Here is a 20,289-nt window from a genome sequence, read left to right on the forward strand (position 1 = left end):
TGTTACACTGGTATAATTACACTGAAATCAATTGAGTTACACCAAGATAAGAGAATTGGCTTTCTTTGCGTTTTGAATATCCAGTCAGAAGATGGTCACCATGTGAGTTTCTTTTTTGTCAGTTTTGTTTTATTTTTTTAAACAAACCAAAACCCAAAACAACAAAAAAAACCCAAAGTGCAAAAAGAGTGCAAAAGAAGCAGTGAAACAAAAAAAAAGAACGCTGTCCCTTTCATCATGGCATCACTGGCTCTATATGATAATGACAGTGCAGTACAGCTGCTACAGCAATGTAGGTATAATGATATCAAGACCTTAACCCTGTGTCTGATTGCTCTTCAGAATTCCCCTCCCCCTGAATAAACAAGGCAGCATCTTGTTTTGCTCTGCATGTTAGGGTGTCCCCTTTTTTTTCTTGCATATTCTGTGCTTGTGAGGAAGTCCAGGAGGTGTCCTCGACAACAACACTTGCAAACTATACAGGCAGGGAACCACTGGTGTGTCTCCTTCCATGATCAGGTGCCTTGATGTCACATCTTGTCACGTCTCCAGTTGCATAAGCCGAGATTTAGCTTGGAGTCCTATTTTTATGGTGCCAAACTTGAATTCTCCTGTAGGGCAGACATTCTGGTTCGGTCACCACAGGAGACCTCAGGGGACAGTATTACACCATAGGACATTTCTCAGAGGGTGTATGTATATGTGTACCAATGTACAGAAAAATAAATATTTCTATCCATATGTGTATTCTTGTCAGACTGTGACGTAATATCTCCAGTTGCTAGTTCAGATAAACTATCATGAAGAATGAATTTAATTTAAGAACAGAGACACCTCTTTGTAGAAGGGTGGTATTATACTTAAGTAAATAATCTGAACAAAAGCCACTGGGTAGACTGAATTACAGTCCTGGTTACTTGGTCCCAAAAGTTGATCACTAGAATAAACGCATCAGTTGGATATTAAATTTACTACTATTTTGGCTTTCAATGAGGAAAAATGGACAAATAAAATCCCAAATAAAAACAGGGTTGCTGATATTATACTTCATATTTAACCTGTAATGGTCCTTAGAAGGTGATCAAACTGTTTTTTTAAAAGGATACTCTGAGCAGAGCAGCATATCCAATAATAGTATTATGAAATATTCCAGCAGGCTCTGTCCAGTCCTCTTGTTGTAATAGGGAAGTTCTGAACACATACTGCTACATGCAGCTTGTAAGAAAAAAGGAAACAAATTCCTTATCACTTAACCTGTCAATGCACTATTTGGATTTATGCACCCAATGTTAACATATGCTAATTTTGTGTTAATGAGAGAGATTGTCATCTGATGCATGGTAGCGTAACGTGGTTATGGAATTCTATCTAGAGAAGGATTCCAGCAGCCCAGACACGGAGCCCTCTAAGAGTACCTTCTCGAGGCCAAACAGAGAGGATCTGCTGGGAACATACCCGAGGACGGACAGCAGCACAGACAACTGCAGTAGTTCTTCACAGAGCTGCAGCCGATGTCTGGCTTAAGACACACAGGGGAACAATGCTCCTGTTTGGTCTGCAGTAGGTTGCTCCCTGACCCAGGCCCAGGAAAAATAGAACAAGGCAAGACAGTAGCTTATCACCACTTGTGTGTCTTTTGGAGAGTCTTCAGATCATGAGCTCATGGAGGCTCTTTCGCTTTGCCTAAAGCACCTTGCATTCTCTTGCTTATTATATACATTGGAAATAATTATAACTGTCACTGACTGGTTTTCTCTGTTACAGTATGTGCCATGGTCGAAAGTGGGAATGCACCAAAAATACGTGTGATGGCACCTGCACCGTTATTGGTACAGCTCATTATTTGACATTTGATGGATTGAAATATAATTTTCCAGGAAACTGTCAATATGTATTAGTTCAGGTAAGAATATGTCAAACGCTGAAGCTGTCTGATAATATATAAGGTGTTTTACACCAGGAGAGAAGTCCAACTTTTGGATAAATCACAGTAAAGTATTCTTAATTACTAAGCCAGTTGTATCGCAGAGGAGAGCAGAACTTATTGATGACTTCAGAGATATGAAGATTGCATTGTGTTCTATAGAAGTGAGTTAGATTGTCATGTATCTAGCTGGCAGTCATAAATCATATGAGAGCAGCACGGTATGGAGCAGCACGGTCTGAATCTCATCTCTAACAAGGAATTGTAGATATCCATAAGTCAATCTTTCCTCATTCCCCACTATCTGCTTTATCCTGTAGTGGTGGCTTACTGTCTGACTGAGTGAGACCATAAGTGCTTGGTGAACCTTCTCTAAATGTGTCCAGAGCACAGACTCTGCTCATTCACTTCGGCAAAGTCACTGTCCTGTTCCATGCACCAACCTGTGTGGGTACATCGACAATATCCAATATGGATAAAGACATAGCACACTAACGTCAGCCTGTGATTTGTGGGAGCAGCCAGAAATTTAGAGTGTTAAATAAGATTAAAGCTTATCTACAGATGTAAATCACTGTGTATTTAAAAATGCATGTGCAAAAGAAGAAGGATTTCTCTGAAATTTTAGTCTAACACTAGATGGATCCACTGCTAATTGATAACAACAGTCTTCTACAGTTAGAGTGTCATGTTTCTTGGGTGGGCTACTTTTTTCCTCACAGACCCTTTTCATGAGGCCCATTACTCCTTGCAGTTCTCCTTGGGCAGGAAAGCGTCATCAACCTGTCTCTGGCTAGGTCTTTGAAATATGCTCCCACCTTGATGCCAGCTGGATCACTCTAGAAGAATGATTGCTCTGACACTAGTGAGAGCTCTATGTAAAGGTCTTAAGGGCAGTAATAGCATACAGTACTACAAAACTACTTAAAATGAAAATGAGATCTGTTTTCCTCAGATGATAAACACAGAGAACTATAGACAGGGTCTTCTTCTTAAAAGGTGTATACTGAAAAAAACCCCAAAACCTAAAAGGCCTGATAGTCATGAGTCATCATATAAATGTAGTACTAACTCTCCATGCATCTCAGAAATATTTGACTTAAAATTACATTAACAACACAATTGCTCCCCAAGAAATAGGTTGACATTACTGTAATTATTATTCATGTACAGGTGGGAAAACATGGGCATCAAACATTTTGCTCCAAACTGTGCAGCAAGTGTCTTTCTAATCTAACCTTCTAGTTTTATACTTTTATCATTAAAGCTGCAGAGCCTTGTTTTCACTGTTAAATCAATTAATATATATGTATTAAGATGTACACTGTGACCATTGTACATTTTTAAAATATCACAGATACTGTAATAGCGTGGATCCTCCCTGCAAAATATGCACGTGTGTGTGTCACTGGCAGAGTGGGCCTCATTCTTTAAGGGGTGGACCACATGAATATCAACACTAAGCATAAAATAAATTATGGAACAGTTGGCATGCCAACATATATCTTATTGGCCACAGAGTACACAGGGTATTATTTGAGACTTCCTTTTTCGCCATAGATCTGTATGTGTTTTTCAAATGTTCCACGTTAATGACTCGTTCATTTATTTTCATCTGATAGGATTTCTGCAAGGATGACTCTGGGACATTCCGGATACTAATTTCAAATGAAGGCTGTGGCTTCACTGGAGAAAAGTGCACCAAAAGGGTTATCATTCTGTATGAAAGTGGGGAAATAGAGTTGTTTAATGGAAACGTATGTATGCTTCCTTTCTCTTTCTTTCCCTCTTTTGGGGAAAAGAATTTCAGGTTGTTTAGTAAGATAAGGCATGAATGACCTCATTCTCAGTGGTTCTTGAAAATTAGATCATAAAATGAACAGATTAGCAGGATTGTAATTATTCATTTTGCTCCCAGAGGTATAATGCCATTTTGGTATTTCTGCTTGATGCTAATAAATTTATCTCACGTAAGAATGCTGTTCAATGCAAGCTCATATGAGGAGTGCCCTTTCTAAACATGGGAGATCTAAGTCTATTTCAAGCAAGATTAAGTGCAAGGAAGAGCTAAGAAGTGACTGTCCCAAGACTAGTAAAGCTTCAGACCTAAGTTAGCCTTACCTGAAGGACGGAGCACACAGAAAAAAAAAAAGAAGTCATGGCTGAAACAAGTTGATACTGCAGAAGCAAATATCAACTATCCTTTCCCTTGTTAAGTTGTCAGATGGAAAATCCAGATGACTGATCCTTCTTTTTTTCCCCTTTCCTACCAACAAACACTGAAGAATTGACCAAGAATCACTTCCACCTCCCATGTCCCTTCACGGCAGGAAACAAGCTTTCCAAAGGGCAGAGTTCAGCTCCTTGCCTTGGGCACTGTAACAATTAAGACCGTCTGTGTGTTCAAACATTACAGAGCTACAGTGGATTATAGTGTTTCAATTGCTCAGTTTTCAGAAGTACTGTGCTCTGAACTGGCATCTGGACCAGAGCTTTGCAAAAATGTTCCCAGTGAAACATGAAACCACTCTACATTTGCCTTGTTTTGGGTTAACAGACAAAGCTGTACCAGGTTTTGCAGAGACTGCAAATTGCCTGCAAATTGCTGCGTGCCACTGATGCATGACAGGAACACGTAAAACATACCATTATTAATAGTGTCTGTGCAGTGCATCTTGACAGCATATGATCCACGTAGGCTTTTGGTTGCTGGAGGAATGAACATAGGGCATACTGGTTGCCCAACCGATTCTTTATTTATACTGCTAAAGAATCCCCTACCTGGGTGAGGGTGAATAGTAGTGCAGGGATCAGTCCATAGAGCCAGGCTTTGTCTGAAAGCTTCTTTAGGTGACAGATTTTCAGAAGAGCTGTGATTCCGTTTGGACACCTAAAGAAGTGCCAGAAAAGACAAGAGGTGATTAGGCATCTAGCAACTCCAGCAACAGAGGGTGTTTGGTTCCTGAGAGTGTATGTCCTTGCATAAGCTAGGTCTGTATCACAAGACTGTCCACACAACCTTGACTGAATTTTTAGCTGTCTTTCTAGAGAGTTTAAGGCTCAGTGTAATATCTAGAGCAGGTTTTCTTTGAAATAACAGCAACTAAAGGAGAGATTAAAGAAAAACAACTGATATGAAGACTCTTGGTCAAATTCTCACCCAGTGATGACTTCCTACACTCCTTTTCCACAAGAATCCTTAGAAGCAAGCAGGAGAATCAACTCTTTTTTTTGCCATTGAAATGTTGGAACATTGAAATGTTTCCAAGCAGCATTGTTTTAAGATGATACTGTTTTGAGAGCAGCTTCTAGTTTTAAGTAAATGGGGGCTTAACTGAAGTATCTGCATGCTACACTTCTGGCTCACAGTAAAAAAAAGTTATCGTGAAATCATTTTTGCTCTTCTGAAACAAATAAATCTGCCAGTTTGCAAGGTCAAAAGTTTATGACTTTATGGTTGGGCAAAAAGCCTCCATAAACATAGAAATTCTGTAATTTAGGTCAATCTCCCAGGTCAATTTTGTCCTCTTCTGGTTTTTGCCGTAGTTTGGAAAGACAGAGACTACTGTAGATATTTAGAAGATAAGTGATCAAGTATGACTAGACTGTATAATAATACATTGGGCATAGAAGAAGATGAAAAATCTTCCAGTTCCTAAAATAGTCTATCTTTTGACGTATTCTTCCCCTAAAGACATTGAAGGCCCTCTTTAGGAAATCCTTGGAGGATGTCTTTTCTGGGGATAAAGTTTCTGGTAATACCTCAGAGATGAAGAGAACTGAATTACAGTACTGAGCTTTTACTGAATTGAGTGAGAAGGAACAGTGGGATAAGAAAGTATTGTGCCCTCAAATTAGGGAGTGCGGGAATGGCTTGTGGGCTCCTCTTTCTCCCTTGCTTTAATCACTATTTGTACAGATTGAAAGTTTTCATCTGCCTCTTCCACAATTAAGCAGTTTTTCGTTAATGTATTAGTGGTGCTTAAAGTAACAGCCATGCCAGACCCTTCTCTTCAAATGTGGTTAATAATCCTGTTAGCGTTCCCATTGAAAGGGGATTACAGTGTGAAAGAAAGCATTTTAAATTAATCTCTTAAGTTCTTAGTAGCTGGAGGCAGTGAATTTGCAGCCAGATGGAAAGAGAAAGAGGCACATAGGGGAAATGAAAGTGATGGAAAAATGAAGAGACACTAAAAGGTATCTCTCAGGATTTTTCCTGTTGGTGTAGCTGGTTGGGAAGAAAGTCCTTCCTGACTTCAGAATCAGGCTGTGGTCCTTCAGAGGCCACGCATGCATGTGGTTCTCCCAGTTCACATTATACTTAAACCTAGCCAGCCCTTTTGTCGCTACCAGCCTCAGGAGCACAGAAGTGTTAGTTTCCTAAAAAGATGAAATAAAAATAAAATGTAATTATTCAGTGAACTATTGACCAAATACTAAACTGGTTGTTAATTTGGTATACCCTGTTGTCTTTATCAGCCCTCCTTCTGTTTAGCAGTCATTTAGCACTCACCATTTGTGGTGAGTGTATGTTATACCCTGGGAGCACAGGGGTCATTGTCTCATTCAAAATCATAGAAATGTGATGAAATAGAAATACAATACTTGTATCCCAATTTGCTGTTCAGAAGTGTTGTTTCTAAGGCAATAATTTATCCACAGCAGCTTTTCAGTGGAGAGATAAGCCTGTAATCAGTCCCTTACCCATACCTTGCTTACAGTTTTACAGGTGCTCCGGAGCATCTGTATGGTGTATGGGAACTACCTGTTCTTTGGAGAACAGCATGTTTGAAAATAGCTGTTAACCTATGTGAGCACGTGTCCCACTGGGAAAGTGACCTAGATGAAATAGTAATTAGAGACACGGTCAGTAGCACAATGTGCTTTTCTTGTTCAGGTAAACATCAAGGTACCTCCTAAAGATGACAATGATTTAGAAGTCATGCGGTCTGGCCGTTATTACATCATTTTACTGGGCAAAAGCATCAGTGTGACCTGGGATCTGGCCATGGGAGTCTCAGTTATCTTAAAAGGCAATTTCAAAGTAAGTGTTTTTTTGCTTTACTTCTTGTTCTCACTAAAGAATGCACTTACCCTCTCTCTGGGGAATAACATTTTTTTATACAGACATGCTGATAGATTTTCATGGAGTATTAGGCTATTGCTTGAAAATGAAGGGATTTTTTTGTAATACCATAAGGGTTGCTTACTTTCCTGGTAGTTCAACTATAAGGGGTAAATTCTGCATCATTGGAGATGAGCTATGACAGAAAGGATGAATGCTGTGGTGCCTCAGAATAACTATGCCTTGAGGATCTCTTCTGTATTTGAGAAGAGCAGTGTAAGGAGCCAGATTTACTAGTGACGGTGATAGGACAGTCATCTCCAGAAATAAAATGGGATTGTAGGGACATACTCCAAATAGAGCCAACAGGCGCCACTGATCGGAGTTGTCATCTTGCTTCCTGGAGTCCTTGGAGACAGTATGGTCCTACTTTCAGCTAAGCAGAATAGGAACAGGAGCTAAACGTTCTCTGTGAGAGACTATGTCTATTTTAGTGAACTTGGCAAGGCCAGGGATAATTCAGCTTTCAAGCCTCATGCCATTAAAGCACTAGGCTAAAAAGACTTCTTAACAAAACCCTAAGCCAGTCCACAGATGTAAGATTTATGTATTTTGTGCTTCTTTCCCTGCAAGGATCAAGTGTGTGGTCTATGTGGAAATTTTGATGGAATCCAAAACAATGATTTGACCAGCAGCAATGAACATCTTGAAGTAGATCCAGTTGACTTTGGGAATTCTTGGAAAGTTAATCCATACTGTGCTGATGCTGAAAAGGTGATTGCAAATGAACTGTGAAAACTAATTAATGAGTTACAGTATCACTCAAGAGCGGGCAAAGGGGTTTGAAAGGATAAAAATAAATAGAAATTAACTCCTTCCACCATATTTTTGCCAAATAATATTATTTCTTGAAATGTGATAAAAGATCAATTAACTTATTTAAGGCTCTGTGCTGCCTGGCTTCAGATGAATGTTAAAATAGCCAATCTGTACGGCAGAGGCTGTCATAGAGTTTGCCAGCCCAGATGCTTGAAATCCAGGTATAACTGGAAATCTCATTTTAGAGTGTAATCTAAAAAAACAGCTGTAATTTTCAGACAGGGGGAGTTCAGATAAAAATTTTGTATTTCCCTGTCCAAACTTCCATATCCCAAATCTTAGTCTGTCCATTTATGAACAACTGAATGCACAGATTAATTTCTTTCTATATGCTTCTAGATCATTTTTAAAGAGCATTCAGTTGTTATTTTCAGATTAGGTAGGCTTGAACAGAAAAAGCAACAGGAGGAGATGTAAGACCTTATCGCCATGCTATCACTGCTTCTGAATTTTGAGGAGGTTACCTGCTATCTGAAAGTGTTACCTATGTCCTGGTGCTAGAGATTAGGTGATTTCACGGGGTACTAGTTGTGCTACACATGAGAGTATACTTCCTCTCTTCCAAATACAGATTTTTGAAAGAATGAAATTGAATAATAAATTTGTCTTGACCTGACAAATAATTTTGGCCCAAAGTATTTCCAGATCAAAAAGTGAGAGCAAACACCTTGAAGACAACTTGTTTTCACATTTTTAAAATGAAGCATTTCATTCACATGATGCTTTTAAGGCTGAAAACTTTCTCTTGAAAATTCGTCTAAATTTTCAGTGAGAGAGGGGAAAAAGCGCCTTTTTTAGATCTTTCCTTAAAAGATTTAAATTATCAGAAAATAAAATGAAGCATTTATTTTTGATCCCGTGAAATCTTTTGGGTTAGTTGAATAAATTATGTGCAAGTGTGACATAGCCACAGTATTACCTTGCTGAATGTCACTTCTTAGATATGACTTGATTGGAGCACAGAAGAAGTTGCAATAATGAGTAATGAGACCACAGGCTATGACTGAGAAGGAGCAGCTCCTCGTTTCAGTGTAATAGGCACAGGACAGAACCTGCAGACACTCTCTGTGATAAATGCTGTGTCAATACTAGTGCTCCTTGTTCTTAGATAAATTAAATGGGAGAGGGGGAGATTACTGAGCAGTGGCCATGGATATTGTCTGCTGAAGACTGGTCTTATTTGTGAGTCTTGTGGGCCTTCTGTAGAGCTGTGAATGACGGTTTTTCAGGGTGGGTGTTCGGTACAGTGGGACCTCCTGTCATCGAAATATCTATGTTGAAACTGCAGCGTACGAGTAAGAGCTGGAGAAAATGTAGGAGGTGACCTGCTCTACTCTGCGTTCTGCCGTGGCAGGATTTGTCCTGACAATTTCCTTTGTCATGAAAAATGTCTAGGGCTAGTGAGTCTCTTACTTCAATTTGAAGAGTCCTGAGGTCCTGAAGGCAAGGCTAATGCAATGTGTGCTTGTTTCTTACAATATTAAGCCTAACCGGGAACAGACCTCGATGTCTCCACTGTGTAATGGAAACATAGTGAAGCAGATGATGGTAGAAACGTCATGCAGCATTTTGTCTGGGGATCTCTTTGAAGAATGCAAAAAACTTGTGAGTATTGTGTCATGTGTTTCACATTCTTCAATTCTGCATGATCTGTGCTGACACTGATTACAGCTGAGGGGAAAAGTATGGTTGTGCTGACAGCACACAGGACTTGGAGGAGGCTGACTAATTGGTGCTCTCATCTCTGACCCTGTCTTGTAGCTGATGCTTCATGGGAAAATTCAGGATACCACCTAGTAGAAAGCTATAGAATAACTTCTGGTTGAGGGAAATTTTACTCTAAAGCCCAGAGAGTGGCACATGAAGTCAAGCACAAGGGTGGAGATTTGAGGGGAGAGGGAGCTGAGCTAATATAATGCCATTCAGATTGCATTCTACCCACACTGCTGCACAAGAGGATATGGGAACAGGGTCCAAAAACGTATAAAGTTACTCCATATGGGCAACATTAAGGAACAACAAACTGCAGTGTCTATTAACAGCTTCAAGAACATGGCCTGATATTGGTCCTTGCTGACATCAGCAGAAAGACCTGCACTGGTTTATGTGGCACCTCAACTCTTGGCGAATGGGGCAGGCAAACCACCTGAAGGTTAAATGTGTCTAGAAGGAGGAGATGAGGGGGATCAGTGAGTGTACTGTACCCTGTATTTCTGTTTTCTAGGTGAATCCTGAGCCCTACATAGATATTTGCATGTATGACACTTGTGCTTGCGAATCTACTGGGGACTGTGCTTGCTTCTGTGATGCTATAGCAGCCTATGCACATGTCTGTGCACAAAAAGGTGTTGCTGTTCACTGGAGATCACCAGCTCTGTGCCGTAAGTACAGGGCAGATGAGGAAGAGTTGGGTGAAAAGGTTCAAGCTTTTAATCAGTAAGCTGTTGGCTCTGATGATAGGCTGTTCTTATCCAGCTCTGCTCCCCCACTGATGTCCAGAGAAGTTCACTTTAATGGGACTGGGCTAGCAGCTCACGGTGACATTTCCCTTCCCTTTTCTATTCATGTTCAGAGCCATATCTGGAAAAAACATTCCCTCAATAAGGGGATATAATAGTCATGGTACAGACAAATGTAGAGAAAGAAATGGTTTTGGTACCTTTTCTTTTTTTTAATTAAAATGTAAAGATAATTTTTTGCAACTGTTTTTATCAAAACCAAATATCTCTGATTTAGAGCAAGTACTTCATTATGTGAAAAAAAACCTAAGTCTGAAGAAGTGGCCTGCCCTGAATGTATTAAAATAAATATATTTTTATTTAAAGATGGAATTCTTTTTTTTTCTATGCATATGTGGTCCACTTTGTACCAAGTTTGGTGTCATAGTTCTGAGAGGCAAGGTGAATACACTTTGATTTGATTTTTTTGCCTCTGATTCATTCATTCTGTAGCACAAAGCTGTGAGGACCTGAATAAACAAGAATTAGATTATCAATGTGAATGGCGATATAATAGCTGTGGACCTGCTTGTCCTATAACATGCCAGCACCCACAGCCTTTGGAGTGCCCTCTGCGGTGTGTGGAAGGATGCCATGTACACTGTCCTGCAGGTAAGTCCGTCTTTTGCTTTAAAAAAACAAAAGCAACCTTTTTCTGCTTTGCTCCTGGTACTTGTGGATATTCCTGTAGAGTCTTTATTTTTTACCCCTTCAGTGTTTCTATTGCATGAAAAGAGGTCTTATAGTCCAGAAATATTCACAGACTGGTAAGGCTGGGTATTGCAAAAGACTTAGATGTAGCAGTTGATTCCTTAACAGGCTTACTGATGTGTTTTCACCACAGTTTCTTACTGTGTAAGGAGGAAGGTGGTTAGGCATTCTGGTTTGAGTTTGTGAAATGAGCGCAGTGTGTGAAGGGCATGAAGTGGTGCCTAGAAGAGGAGAATAAAATAGTGTCAGCAAGAAGAAGAGAGGATGAGAATGGAGTGATAAGAAAGGAAGATAGGAGGATTAGGGGCTGGGTAGCAACAGAGGTTGTTGACTATGTGGTTAAAGGAGGGTATGAATTTGTGCTGGACACTCATAAAATGCTCTCCTTCAGAGCAACTACTGCAGTGGGGGAAACCTGTTGCTTTGACGTGCTTACTACCTCCAAGGCTTTGGTGCTCCTGAGAGTGCCCAGCAAGCATCCTCCTGTGAGCTTGAAAGCTTAACTGTTCCCATCAACTATTTCTTAGAAAAGGGAAAGGAAAAAATGTGGAAAATATGGGGTGGGGAGCAGAAAGACAGACAGAAAGAGAAAGAGTGAAAGTTAAGCAAGATCCAAAAGCAGAGTGAAAACTCAAATGAATAAATAGCTCCTAAGGGCAGAGCGAAAAGACATGAAGGCAAAGAAAGTAGGTAATTTAAGACCAAAAATAGCTATTTTGGGCTCTGGTATCTCTGATCAGAGTGAGGTAGGGGATACTGGGAGAAAACAATAATACCTATGTAAAAAAGAAAATGCCATTTCCTTCTGTCATCTTCAATGCTTTGTTCTAAAGATATGTTCACCTTCTGTATGGTACTGGCTGCTGCAAGTTATACACTGGGTTAAGTACTTCCAGTATCCAAATAAAAGTGGATATGAAGGAAGGAAATACTTCTCTGTGTCAAACTGGCAGTGACCGTAACACAGGCAGAGTATTCAGAACTTCTGAGCCCAAGTCAGAAGCCTTGTCATGTTTTTTGTAGCAGGGTAAATGCAATGATGAGTTTTGCAATTCATGAGAATTGGCATCTTTATACTACTGTGGTATTTTGAAACAGGGAAAATACTTGATGAACTGTCTCTGGATTGTGTCAGTCCAGAAGACTGTCCTGTGTGTGCAGTTGGAGATGTCAAGATCACGCATGGAAGAAGAATAGTTTTGAACAGAGATGATCCACAGCACTGTCAATCTTGGTATGATGGGTTTATGCAGTGAAATTGCATGCCTCTTGACTAGGATGAAGGGGAAGAAATGAAGCACATCCGCATGAATAAGTTTTGGGACGTAACTTTAAATATACTACTGAAGATGAAGCTTGGAAACCATCTTTTATGTCAATATCCCTTCACATACAATCCGAAGCTGAAGTTTTTCAGTGACAGTAGGGATTACAGGATGTCAGCTCAATTTAAGCAAGTGAAATTCATTAATTCCTTTCAAAAAAGGCCTTTTGCTATGTGTAGGTGGCCCCACTCACTTCAGATGTTCCACTTCTTTTTGTGTAAGGTGTGATTCAACATCAATAAAGCCATCAGTCTCTTTCCTTCTGCCAGTACTAAAAAAATCCTATGTATAATGCAAGATCTGAAAGTGCACTCAGTCTAGAACTCACTGAGATTATTAGCAGTTGGAATTGTGTACTATTATTGGAAAACCAATTTCCCCAAGATTTTAAGATGATATCCCACGGCCTGATCCTGCATGCGTGCATTTCCAAATATGATGAAATTAATGGCAGGGTGCAAAATGCTGTGCACCATACAGGATCAGGACCTTCAGCAGCAATGCGGCAGAGACTGATTTTCATTTCGTATACTGCCCAGTGGCATATTACGCCGTGACCTGTAGTACCTGAAAGTCTGGCATTCTCCAGATGGCTAGGCCCTTGATGGATACTTTCCCTAGTCATGTATAATGCTGTGAATACAAAAGAATTTTCCATCTTGTAATTTGACCATATTTAATAGAAACTGAGTTGTAAAACTGCAGCAGCTATTAGCCCAGACTAACACCTTAGCTCCAAATGCTCTGAACCTCACAGAAGTTCTGAATGGGTATGAACTTTGAATTCCTGGCCTCTTGCCAGGGCTAGCGTATGTCTGTGCTATAAACCCAGGGCATGAGACTGTTAGGCTAATCAATTAATTTTTTTTTTTTAACAGTATACACAAAAAGCCTTGAATTCCATCAAAAGGTCAAAAAAGAGTCTTCATAAATGAGTCTCTGTTCCCTAATTTTTGTAATCCTTAATAATAATTTATCTTAAATGTTGATACACTGGCCGCTGCTCACAAAAGATTTCAGAACATTAGGAAAACTTACCTCACTAGGGAAACATCCTTTTGCATAGCTGTCACCTAATTTAGATGCCTACACCATCTGTACAAACAATAGAAAATATTGCACAAAAATGAATTTTATAGCAAATATCCAAAGGAAATTGGAAACTAGAAGAGGCTCACTCATATTAGGATTAAAATAATAAATCTTCTGTTGCTATACGTTAATGCCAAAAGTAGCTGTGCATTCTTCAATTAGGAAGACTCTAAAAGCAGCTTGAAAAGAATATAGCGCTTAAACTAAGAGAACTTAAATGAAGGTGCCACGTGTAAAGTGAGGTCTTTTCCCAGAAAATGGCACCTTCTTCCAGTATTAACTTGTTTAGTTTGTACATCCTGGGTTTTCTCTGGCAGTGAAAACAAGCATTTTTTGGTCCTTGCTCTTTCATAAACTTTTCCTATTCTGTTTCTTGGACTGTCCAGTAAGACAAGGAAAATACATTGGCTGAGGCTGTACCACCCTGTGCGCGAGTACAGTCATGTTCTTTGCTCTGCTAAGTGAAGTAAAGAGAATCATGCAACCAGGAATTAGAAGGGCAGAAGTGTTAAAGCCTTGCTAAAGATAGAAAGAGATGAATTATAAACAAGTTCCTAAAAGCTGGAGGGTGACAGAAAAATCTCATGGTGGTACAGAAGGATGAATAGTGGAAAAGGCAGAGATGGGGGAAAAAGAAAAATGGGAATTGAGCTAGAAAGGGGAAGAGAAAAATGTACTAATGGAGTGAGTGGAAATGTGGAGGGAAGACAAAGAGGACTAAAAAGAGACAACAGCTATAGATGAAATACATCATTTGATATGAGAAAAGGGGCTGAAACAAAGAACATGGTAAATAAGAGGAAGATAACAAAGGAGACATAAAAAAATGGAGGACGAACATGTGCCAAAGCTGTATTCCAAACAAATGAAGTCAGGAAAAAGAAAAGTAATGCATTTTAGAGGTAGAAAAAAGTCTGTTTGTTATTTTCACTAAGGTTAAAACCTAGGTAAACCTAGCCTTCTCGCAGAGTCTGCTAAGTCATATCAGAGCTAAAAGCATCTTTCCTATTCTGCTTTGTGTTAGCTGCCTCCAGTTTGCCTCATGTTTTTCTTCCTTGTGAAGCAAACCAGATCTGCCAGTTCAGTCCACCAGTGGCTTGTAGGTAGCTGTATTGCTGAAGTGCAGTGGGTTTCTAGACAGTTTCCAGACACACATTTTACACATTCTGCCAAAGGTTGTTGTAAGGTGAGTTTCCTCTGACAAACACATCATAGTTTGTCATACGTTTCCTGGATCTAAACAAACGTGCGTGAACATACAGGATTTAGCTGTACAGTACCTTGTGGGGAGTTGTGGGGAAATGGGGTGGGGAAAAAATCACTCACATCGTGTTTCGGTTTTGTTGTGTTTTTGAGATATTTAACTGTTTCTGTATGGATACTCACACTCAGGTGATGTGTTATTATAAGCGTTGATTTTTACAGTTAAACTTGGTGATTTTTGTAGTCTGTGTCAACAGAAGAACTTAACCTGTGTAGCCTGTGAACCAGTGGAGGACACCCTAACACCGACAACACCTGCTCCAGAGGAGGACATTGAACTACCGCCCAGTGAATACTCATGCAGCAAGATGATGGACTTGGCCTTCCTAATGGATGGCTCCAATAAACTGTCAGAGGAGGACTTTGAACAGCTGAAGACTTTCATAACTGGTATGATGAAGAAACTCCACATCTCCCAAAAGAAAATCCGAGTGTCAATTCTGGTGTATAGGGCTGGCCCCACAATCTATCTTGGCCTTAAAGATATCAAAACACAGTCCCAAATGAGAAGAATTGTCCAAAGCATAAAATACACAGGTGATGAAGTAGCATCTGCCGCTGAAGTCCTTAAATACACTGTGTTTCACGTTTTTGGAAAAGCAGAAAGGACCAATGCTGCCAGAATTGCAGTGCTGTTTATAGCAAGCAAGTCTCCAGGAAAACTCCGCAGCATCCTCACAGCTTTGAAGAATAAAAAAATCGCAGTAATATCTGTGGGGATTGGACCGTATGTTAATGCGGAGCAAATCAGGTTCATTGAAAAGCAGTCACCAGATAACAGAGCCTTCCTAATGAACAACGTGTTAGAGCTAATGGATAATAGGGATCTCCTCATTGATAATCTATGTGATCTTGGACCTGACGAAAGTTCTCTGTTACAAGCTACGTCCACTCCAACAATATCCAGTGTCTTATTTCCACCTTGGGGTCTCACAGCACCACCGCCCTTTTCAGAAAAACCCACGCGCAAAAGGCTGGACATTGCTTTTATTGTGGAAGGATCTGACAACGTCGGGGAGGAAAATTTCAATATCGTCAAGACGTTCCTTGAGAAGGTGATCACAGGAATGAATGTAGGACAGGAAGATATTCATGTTACAGTCATGCAGTATTCAGAGACTGTCACTCTGGAATATTCCTTTAGGGAAATACAGTCAAAGGAAAGTATTCTTGAGAAGGTGAGGAGCATACCCTACCAAGGAGGGAAGGCTACCAATACTGGGAATGCCCTTGATTATATTTCCAAACACACATTTACACCAGTGAATGGAGGCAGGCAAGATGTTCCTCACTTGGTATATATGGTGTCATCCAGCCCTTCCACTGATGTTATCACACGACCTCCCAGGAGCATAAATGTTATTCCCATAGGCATAACCCCCAATGCAAATATCCAAGAGCTCAGAAAGATCAGTCAGCCTAATAACCCAATAATCTTGCATAGTTATAGCACTCTTATTGAAGAAGCACCTGAATTAGTGCTACAGTCATGCTGTTCTCATAAACTTTGGACAGAAATTCCAGGTAAAGTTGGATTTATTTTCTGTGTAATTTCTTCTTTCCTCTCCCTGTCTGCTCCATTTCCCCCTCATACCGCCGACATTTGAAGAGGGTTCCCATATCTGATTTGGTATCTTGTTGTCCAAATGCCAAGGAAGGACCATTTATCTTCACTGGCGTCTGAGGATGCTGCCCCAGTTCAGCAGTACCGACCACAGCCCTGCAGCCAGCCTTCAGTAGGCTCAGCAGTCCTTGGCTCCATTTGTCAGTAAAGTACAGTAGCTCTCAGATAGGATGGGGGGGTGACAGAAGAAAAAAAAGTTATTCTCATCTGCCTGCCTCAAGCAAATTAAAATTACACTTCCTCTTTCCTGAAGAGGCTTCGTTGTTTTTGTTTCTTTGTTTTCTTTGGGTTTTTTTTGGGGGGTGAGTGGATGGGTATTGTTTTGTTTTTGTTTGCTTGTTTGTTTCTTGTTGGGTTTTTTGTTGTTGTTGTTGCTTTGTTTTTGGTTTGGGGTTTTTTTTTTCGTTTGTGGTTGTTTTAGTCCCCTGAGAGTAAAATAGCATTAGCAGAAAAGCAGGAATTGAAATACCCTTATACCACACTGAATATAAATCCCAAGGCTTTCATTAAAGGGGCTTCACTTATTGTTTCAACTGGTCATTATCCTGTTTTGTTTTCCTAAAATGCAGGTATGTCTGCCCTTTCTGCTCCTACCAATGATTAGCAGATGCTACTTCTGGGTATTATGTAAAAATAAACTTTTTTTTTTCTTCCCTTCCCCTTCAGAGTTGTGCAACAAACCAATGGATGTCTTGTTTCTTCTGGATGGAAGCTCCAATATTGGAGCATCAGAGTTTGAGGAAATGAAAAACTTTGTACGGGCATTTATTGAAAGTGTTGAGATCAGTATGTACCTGTCTTTCAACTCAAATACATAAAGACTCTTTGTATTCTTTTGCTACACAACACAAAACGACTTCTCAGTATAGTTTATTTTTATTTTTTAAATGATCCATTCTAATCCTTCAAAAAAATTTTAAGTTTATATTGGGGAAATCAATCTAGTAAAGCTTTGGATTCAGATGCATTTCAGTTACCTCCTGAACCAAGCTGTTCTGGTTCAGGTGAATAAAGGTGTGACATCCAGTTCAGGGAACCGTGTGATGAGGAATATCTAGGACAGCAGCTCTGATGAGCACTTCCCTTTATACTGTACTGGACATAAATGTGTGTGCCAAACAGGCAAAGAGGTCCCTGTCACAGGATGGAGATTTAGCTGAACTGTTATTCTGTGGCAGAAAAGCAAAAATACATGTTTGTTTTTGGTTCAGTTCTGAATTAGGTTCAACAGACTTGAAAATAATAGTTCAAGTTCAGTTCAATAATAGTTCAGTATCATTCAAGAATGATATCCATAAGAATGGATAATTCAGAGGGTTTTTGGTTCAGGTTTGGTCCGATTGCAAGGTTTTGGTCTTTGGAATGGGCATTTCTGGCTCTAACTGGCTTTTTTGGCTAACTCAGGGTGCCAGAACTGACTTTTTAAGATTTATTTCCTGACCCATGTTGCATGATAGAGTTTTTGGGAGTTCTAGACTCACTGAGCTTGCAGAGTATGTACTGATGGGAGGTACACCTCTAGTTAGGTCATTCAGCACAGATATTGTCATGCAGCCTCCCTGGCAGAACACCACATATCCTGCACATACGTGAAGGGACCATGTGGCACATGTAGTAAATCAGGACATTGTGTGCCCTTGTACCAAGTCCATCTGCATGGCAGGGGCTGCACAAGATCCTGCATTTTCCCAGTAGCACCTGTTTTAACAAACCTGGATTTTTGATCAGAATTGTACTTTTCCTATTCAGCATTCAACCATTTCCATGGAGCAACTGCTGTTGCTGCAGGTGTTTTACCAGTGGGCATTGTCACGTTTGTATTATACCTGTGCTTCCAAAAGAGGTGATTACCAGCACTTGTACTAATTAGAGAGCTCACAGAGGAAAAGTATAGCATTTCTGTGCATCTAGAATAACTTAGATTTTTTTGGAGATCATACATGGAAGACACTCAGTTTCTGAAAATTGTGTACATGCAAGATATAGAGAAGCAAGCCAAGTGAAATAAACAAAAAATAAAGAAAACAACAGACAATTTCTTTTAGCCTACCTGTTTACCTTATCTTTGAAGCCTGTAATAGTAAATGTTACATCATCAACAACAGCTCAATAATAATGTAGCTATGAAATGACTCCTCACTATGGCCTTGATTTTAAAAGAAGGCTGTGGACAAATTGTAAAGTGTAGTGAGTAGCCAATATTCAGATCAATATAGGGCTGCAACATTTGGGTACATGAAATTACAATTATTATTAACTTCATTCATAAATGTTTTACAAAGCATTGATAAAGAATAATATGCTATATACATAAGTATCTTCAGTATACAGTAGAAGTCCTTCTAAGACCATGTAGAGAGGTACAGCCGATTATTATAAACAATGTATTGCCCAGTTCAATTCTGCAAGTCTGATATTTATTAACTATTTATATTAACCCTCTGTTAATAGTTTTATTCATACTTCTTACATAATGTATATCAGAACTAATACGTCAGAGAATAGCAAAACTTGGAATTTCTCTTCATTCCCCTTTGCGGGTCATGCTCCCCTGGTGTACTATGTCCCATGCTGCAGCCTGAGGCATGCCACTCAAGTATTGCATGACAGAGGGAAATTTGCATGAAATGTAGTCATACGGGGGAGCCTGGCCGATCAGACAAATGGGGCAGCAAACTACTGCCTTCGCAAAACTATATGCACATAAAAAAAAGTGTTGTTTAGACAATTTTAAAATGGAAAAGCAATAACATTTGGAGATCAGTAAACTGAAATTCTCCAATCATGGTCAAACTGATCTGAGGTAAAATACTGCTTGCTGATGCCTGAGAGAAAAGCAACTGTTTCCAGCAATACTTGCATATTTTTTCCCCTGGGAATAGTTCAGTTTTGATCTTCTGATTGAAAATGCAGCTTTCACACTCTGATGGAAAATCGCTGTCTACTTGTAAAACACAACCATAATGTATCCTTTAGATTTATTTTAAGACATTCATATGCACTGCTTAAAATGTTTATTTTCTGCTTTCTGCTTCAGGCAATACTTCAATTCATGTGTCAGTTCTCCAGTATGCCAGGGAAAATAATCTAGAAATTTCATGGAACATGCCTCAAGAGACTGAAAAGCTTTTAGAGATGGTGCACTCAATTCAGCAAAGGGAGCAAGGTCCTACCAGACTAGGTGAGTGATTACGTGGATGTTGATGTTTAAACAAGAGGAAGAAAACCAGAAATTCTAAATATAGCCTGGCGCCAATCACCAATTCATGTCAGTGCTATTGTGGTAGTGTTCTGCAGTAGGACTGTCAGGTTTTTTAGTTCACTCATGTCTTTACTATATGTACATTCCTTGGTAAAGGTTCAATTTTCTCTATTAAAATGTATCCGTAGGTTACTCGAATTAGGGTTTATCTTAATGTATTTTACAAAGAGGATGACCAGTTTCTTTTTAGCCTGGAAGTAATTCTCAGGATTTGCATTCATTGTCTTTCAAGCAAGCAAAACATAATTAAGAATTAAAGACTTTGATCATTAACCTTTCAGCATCAATTAGTTGACTAGACATTTAGCAGCAGAACTGCTTATGCTGACTTCAGTAGCTGCCCTCGCCAGATGTTTGTTACTCTGTGCTGAGCTGGTGTAACCAATCTGGTTGAAAAATAACTTAGCAAAACAATAGTTATATTCTGGGTGGTTCAGTTCCTTCATCCAAGTTGCCGTGCTGGTCCCACAAGGACTTGGGCTGGCACAAGGCTGGGGAAGGTGCCAGGAAGCAATGATCACCTAAGGCAGCAACTTAGCTGAAGAGTTACTTATGAAACATCATCTTCTGTTCCAGACAACTGCATCCTGAAAAACATGTCCACTTCAATTTTAATGTGCTAAAACATAACACAGATTTCCCACTG

The 20,289-nt window shown here is 39.7% G+C and overlaps 1 protein-coding gene across 1 annotated transcript in view; it reads left to right on the forward strand.

Annotated features, from left to right (window-relative positions):
- Nucleotides 1–20,289, forward strand: part of VWF (von Willebrand factor) — a 152,831-nt gene that overhangs the window by 59,294 nt on the left and 73,248 nt on the right. Inside the window, exons 20-30 of the mRNA XM_075162771.1 lie at nucleotides 1,765–1,903; nucleotides 3,547–3,681; nucleotides 6,822–6,968; nucleotides 7,623–7,763; nucleotides 9,354–9,473; nucleotides 10,093–10,249; nucleotides 10,820–10,978; nucleotides 12,176–12,311; nucleotides 14,942–16,281; nucleotides 17,048–17,167; nucleotides 19,419–19,562. Coding sequence (XP_075018872.1) covers nucleotides 1,765–1,903; nucleotides 3,547–3,681; nucleotides 6,822–6,968; nucleotides 7,623–7,763; nucleotides 9,354–9,473; nucleotides 10,093–10,249; nucleotides 10,820–10,978; nucleotides 12,176–12,311; nucleotides 14,942–16,281; nucleotides 17,048–17,167; nucleotides 19,419–19,562 — 2,738 coding nt within the window. The remainder of the gene's footprint in view (nucleotides 1–1,764; nucleotides 1,904–3,546; nucleotides 3,682–6,821; nucleotides 6,969–7,622; nucleotides 7,764–9,353; nucleotides 9,474–10,092; nucleotides 10,250–10,819; nucleotides 10,979–12,175; nucleotides 12,312–14,941; nucleotides 16,282–17,047; nucleotides 17,168–19,418; nucleotides 19,563–20,289) is intronic.

This window comes from Calonectris borealis, chromosome 1 (genome assembly GCF_964195595.1).
Source record: "Calonectris borealis chromosome 1, bCalBor7.hap1.2, whole genome shotgun sequence".
NCBI classification, from domain to species: domain Eukaryota; kingdom Metazoa; phylum Chordata; class Aves; order Procellariiformes; family Procellariidae; genus Calonectris; species Calonectris borealis.